Source organism: Triticum urartu, chromosome 4A (assembly GCF_056163025.1).
Source record: "Triticum urartu cultivar PI428250 chromosome 4A, HENAU_Tu73, whole genome shotgun sequence".
Classification (NCBI taxonomy): Eukaryota; Viridiplantae; Streptophyta; class Magnoliopsida; order Poales; family Poaceae; genus Triticum; species Triticum urartu.
The window spans coordinates 535,198,432-535,204,551 of NC_141876.1; the positions used below are offsets into that span (position 1 = coordinate 535,198,432).

Here is a 6,120-nt window from a genome sequence, read left to right on the forward strand (position 1 = left end):
TGTTGTGGATCCAAGCTCCATAAAAGGAAAGCGCTCCTTTGCCCTAACAACCGGGCCTCCTCTCCCCTGCACACACACCTCGCTCTCGAAATGATTTTGGACGCAATTAACCTCCCAATCGATTGCATATCTTGGCTTCAGAAGCAACACGATTGCACCGGATACCCACAGAGATCATCATCATGGTGTGTGGCTGGTGCCTTTGGATCTGCTTACTGTGCTCTACCGTAGAATTACTGGTCTTGCAATGAGTAAAAAAAAAGCCAGATGCAAAAAAAAAAAAACTGCACGCATGGAGAAAGAGAAGCGTAGATTCTACTCCTACTACTACTTGACTATGCACGATGTGGAGTGGTAATCACAGCCTTGGTACACCACTAGCCCCGGCCGCCCGAGCTCCCCCTCCTGGAAACAGGCGCACCGCTGGCTCACCTGCCCCGTCAGAGCTATGTCGCCCGGCCTCCTCACTAACCTCGGGTACCCTGTCTCGCACCAAACCTGCACACCATTAATAAAACGTCAAGATTTCCCTAGAAATCATCAGGTTAACGCTTGACCAAATGTGATGTTAGCACAAAACCGCTTCTTTCAGAATTTCAGACTCTGTTGCGGGGGAAACAACCGTTCAACTCTGCGTTGGTGCTGTGTGGAAATGCTTCAGCCAGTAATAAATTCGACCGATGATACTCGTATCGAATTTATGGGCCTAGCAAGCCCCCAGGGAAGACAAAGCTCCTATGTTCTATATCTACATGTACTACTGCTATCGAATTTATGGGCCTAGCACTAGCAGCCCCCCCGGGAAAGCCACAAGTCATAGGTTCCACGTCTACAGAGAAGCACCTGCATACTAGGTTCAGCAAGTGTGCCTGGAATACCCACTGCCAAGCACCCATCAAAGATATGGTCGCTACAGTAGGTCTAAGGCTCTCTCTAAGCAAGGACGAGAAGAAATGCGGGAGACAGATCAGTGGACAGTAGCCCCACATGCACTGGGTTTTGTGAGCAGTGCCAACATGCTGCACAAAGTTACTGCTCATTCTCATCAATAGTACAAGTAGTTTCTTGTGCTATTTCATTTGCTATATATTACTCCATGACTCATTTTGGAGCCAGCTTGCTGAAACTCGGCCATTGTCAGGCCGAGAAATGGTAGTTACACTACGAACTATGGGGTTAGTACAAAACCGTCACTCGTGGCAAATGCCAGAAGCAACTGACTCGACATGGATGCCTGGAAGGTTACCCGCAAGAGTCATAATAAGCCCTAAATCACTACTGCCCTACCAAGGTGCAATATGTTTGCACTAAGCATGCTCCAGATAATGTAAATTCCATGAATTTCGGTCAGAACCAAATTATTCACGAGCCATCTAAGAAAGAAGATTGAGTAAACTGAGAGCAGCAGCGATAGAAATCAGTTGAATGGGTTGCTTACTTCTCCACCCTCTGCCTCACTCCATTTTGAATTACAGCTGGGTATTTTATCTTCCTCCCTCTTCTGCTTCTCAAGAAGCTGAGCACCTCTTTTTGCCTTCATCTCCACACCCTTCAGATATTTTGTAGGATTGCCCTCGCTGTCGTAGTAGCGTCCAACAATTTTACCAGCAAATCTGCAATATGTATTTAGGATATTACCAAGGATACATCATATACCAGGTCAGCTTTTTATCAAATGATCCACAACAAACTAACATGTTTCGCATTGTACAGGCATATATGTACTAACATAAACAAAACAATTTGAGTAACAGGTCTTAGAAGAAAAAAAAAACAGTCATTCAAACATTGAACAGAACTTCTTGAGTTATTCACATCCCGCGAAAATACAAAATAGAAGCAACTTTGATCAACCAGCAATGAAAAAAACTCACATGTATCTCTCAACGTAAAATTTCCTCCAGTCAACAATGCTATTTACCTGAAAGAAAGTGAAAACCCTATAACATTAAACAATTCAGCAACAAGGAAGGGAACACCTCTAAAATAAAATAAATATATTTGTTAGAATGTCTGTTATGTTCAGTACTTCAGTCAGTGTACCAAGTTACCGGCCTTCATCAGTATTACTCAATAAAATATACACACGATTAAGATTGTAGCGAGCTGCCGACCTTTTCATTATTTACTCAGTAATTCAGCGTTGACATACATATTTTCTACACATTAGCACCTATGAGCTACTTCCATGCAATGACAAGTAAGAAGATCCAACTATTAATAACATTAACATAAGAAACAGGTTCAGTAGCTGACTAGCTGGTACATTGAACTTTGAAGCAAAAGGCCTACAACTCCATTGTACGCATTATAATTGAAGTTGTCAATATTCTTAACCATCTAGTACTTCTTAACTATACTAATACTAATCATCTTTATCTTTGATCACCCAGCTCTAAAGATAAAATTGAAGTTGTAAAAATATTATGAATAAATAATTAGTAGTGCATGCTTGACTGTAGTTGTTCTCTAAAAACATCACTCTGACAATCTTAGCTCAGTAGCTCTACAGAGAAGTTGTAAGCCGTACAGACATTATGGATACAATTAAATCATTGGTAAGATATGCTTGTACCTCCATGCTAGATAAACCCTGCAAAGAATCTGTCAGCCCATCACCTGTTCAAGCACAGAAGTGGTTATTCTATTGCCAGTTCATATGAACTTTGTCACTATGATGGTTTTCTTTTATTTTTGATGGATGTACACAACAATTACCGCCAGTGACAGTTCAAACATATTAAAAAGTTAATTCCATGTTATCTATGACTGCAACGATATCACGGCCACCTCTCTTCACTATATAGAGGCTGAATCAACTAACATAATTTAATGATTTTTTCTTGATTCAGTACTCTTATGTATTGATTTTCAACCAAACCTCCCTATTGACTTTATGATTAATTAGCTACTGATCCAAGCCCTTCTATCTCAGCTTGGATCCAAATGTCATATCTCAAGGATGCAAATACATTAACCTGACATGCGACTTATTTTCCTCATTTTTGTCCCCAGCAGGCCACTCCTGATTTAAAAAGTCAGCTAAATTTAACCACCTTGAGCAGCTTTCTAGGTAGTCGAGATAGAATGGTGTACTAGACAGTTAAGCCAAGCATGAGTTCTGAAGAGACGATACATATGTAAGATCCTTGATTTAGCAATGGGGCTAGTGCAGAAGTGCAGAACTAAACATAATATCTAGTATACGACCAAAACATGGTTTCGCTCTCAAGGCTAGAAATTCTCATCTTAATTTGAGGAAAAATTTAAGATCTATACACTTATTTTGGTGAGTCCAGACTATCATGATGCAGCTCGATTTAACATGAAGATTTGTTAACAATTGCCAAAGACCAGTTATATTTTAAAACAACAAGCAATAGAGTTACGTTAACAAGTAGTACAAACCTATTTTAAAAAGAGTCGAGCTATGTAGCGTCACAGTTCCTTGAGAAATACTGCTAGTTTGATCCTAATATCAAAGTACTTTCACTGATATATTGCTCCATCATCATGACCGATAAGTTATATAGTATGCTTTCTGCTGCTGTTTCCCCTGTCCCATATGTAGTTGGATGAACTATTGATTTTTAGCTAAAACTAACCAAAAACAATTCAAATATATTGTATACTATGATGCTTGCAGTAAAAATCAATTGTGTAAATTTGATGAAGGTCAAGGAGGCCCCGAAAGATAAAATGCAGCTCAGTACAGCCAGCATCAATTCAGGATCACCAAACATATTTACCAAATGCAACAAACCAGCAATACGATGAATGATCTTACCTGTAAAATTTCCAGAAACAAAAGCTCGTGATGCGTCCCTGTTAAGGAAATGCCGTTTTAATATCAGAATAAAACAATAAAGGAAAATGAGGGAAGCTTACTGAAATTTGTCAAAATTAAAATTGATCATAGACTAGGCTATGTCTCTGTTTGCCCCTGCCCCAGCACCCGAAGTTTAAATTACCATCAAATGGGCTAAGACTGCTAATACTCCTAGTGGAAAATGCTCGACCCCCAAAATTCAAATAGTGCTTTGAGGTTCATTTCTGGATCCAGTTACCTCGTGAAAGTTTAAAGCGGAAATTTCTGAAATTGTACGTACATGATTTGCATAGAGGTAACAAAACATGGCATGGAAATACGTAAAACTACAAAACTGAAATGTTCTGTTTACGACAACAGAATTTGGAACACAGCAGAAGTATAAAATGGCAACCTGCCCGAAAAGTGGTGATAGCCTCCTCCAGGGCCATAATGTGACCTTCCTTTTGTGACATCAAACACCGAGCTGCATTACAAATAAAAAGAAGCAAGATAAGCTCACATATACTCCAAGAAGCTGGAACTAAGCGAATACACCATACATACAGCTGAAGCAATAGGTAGGTTTATTTAAATTAGCATTCACCAGTGAACAGATTGAACATCTTTTTCTACTAAAATACGAAGCAATATAGGCAGAGAAAGAAGTATGAATACCCCAAAATACCAAGCAATATGGGCAACCCTTCATCTGTTCCGTTGTATATCGACAACTCCTCCAGCGTCCACAACCTCTGCACATTGCAGCAGATATGAGAAGAGAAAAAGGGTGTTACAACCTCAGGAAACTTTTTCGACCTCCAAACTTCAGAAAGTTATAGCTCGAAAATGGCCACGTCCCTTAAATCCTCTTGTTTCTTAAATCCAAAGATAAAGGTAGAGGAAGCTCCAATCAGAAGTCCACTACACAGTTACACTGAATCCCATCCCTTCCACCACATATAAGCTGCAACCCTGATACAGCACGGATGCCTAGCGTCTAGATCAAATCCCTTAGCCGATTGATACGTCTAATCGACAAAGAAGCCGTTCGTCTGCAATTTAGCTTCTGAATTAGTTGCACAAGCAGCAAAGCAGCTTCGCAGAGTAGATAAACAAGCGAGCTCTGCCTCAGACTCTGGGAAGCGGGAGATTTTGGGGGAGACGAACGCACCGGCTTCCTGAGGCGGTAGAGCTGGAGGAGGACGGCGATGAGGGCCGCGAGCAGCGCGAGGCCCAGGAGGAGGCGGGCGCCGAGCGCCATGCTCGTGGCTCCGACCGAGAGATCCACCAGCACCAGGAGCGCCGCCACGAAGTGGAGCACCTCCTTGGGACGCGACGGCGTCGCTTCGGAAGGCTTTGAGCGCGGATGGGAGACCGTCCGAGTCTCGGGAGTGAGCGGTGGTGGGACGGCGGCGGCGTGACGGCGACGGCGGGGCAGGGCCGGGGCGGAGCGCTACGGGCAGATTTCTGACGGACCACTCGACCTGCCTGTCGTGTCTGAAGAAAGCCACGAAAACGGCGTCCAAATATTTTTTGGAAACAAAGTGAAGGGACTAAAGAATGGTGAGCAGAAACCACAAAATTCGAAATTGGAATGAAAAATATCGCAGGATCTGTCGTGGTTTTAGTGATCTAAACGTTCTTATATTTCTTTACGGAAGAAGTAGTTTACTCGCACAAGCACCGATCAACACTATTTTGCACTACCCACAGTACACAAGTTTGAAGTTTGCAAGATTTTGATATCAAGGAGACTCCCAAGAAACTAAAATCTTAGAGCATCTCCAGCCGCGTCTCAAAGAAGGCCTCCCCAGTCGATTTTCTCGCATCGGCATCGAAAAAACGGTCCAGTCGCGTCTCAAGAGCTCGATTTTCGCCGGCCTGGCCCGAAAATAGCGCCGGCGGACTCAGGCCGAACCCGGCGCGCTGGGGGGCGCCTGGGGTGCCGGGGCGAGCTGTTTTGGCGCGAAAAAGCCATGGGCCAGCCGCGTCAGCGACACGACGTCTCGTCTTCCCCCAACGGCCTCGGTTCCCGCGAGGAATCAATGGCAAGGCTGCCGCCGGTCAGCCTTGCCATTGATTCCTCACAGGCGGCGCGTCACGGGACGGCGCGCCGACGCCTCCCCTCCCTCGCACGCGTTCACACGGGCGCGGCGTGGCTATATAGCCGGTGGCCTCACTCGCCTGTGCCCACATCAGCCCCGCCCCTCGCCGCCGTCCAGTCCCTCCCTCTACCTCTCCCGAGTGCCGCCGCCCAGCCCCTCCCTCTCCCTCTCTACCTCTCCCGAGCCCGTCGCCATGGCAGAGCG

General features: G+C 44.2%; 1 protein-coding gene across 1 annotated transcript; it reads right to left on the reverse strand.

Moving 5' to 3' along the window:
- Positions 1-94: 94 nt before the first annotated feature.
- MAPR4 (membrane-associated progesterone binding protein 4) lies at positions 95-5,332 on the reverse strand. The gene is made up of 8 exons (XM_048716177.2): positions 4,983-5,332; positions 4,487-4,563; positions 4,224-4,295; positions 3,788-3,825; positions 2,576-2,619; positions 1,875-1,921; positions 1,439-1,613; positions 95-498 (listed from the first exon to the last, which is right to left on the reverse strand). Exons 1-8 carry the CDS (start codon positions 5,070-5,072, stop codon positions 328-330), a joined length of 714 nt encoding a protein of 237 aa, XP_048572134.1. The 5' UTR covers positions 5,073-5,332; the 3' UTR covers positions 95-327.
- Between the last annotated feature and the right edge of the window lie 788 nt (positions 5,333-6,120).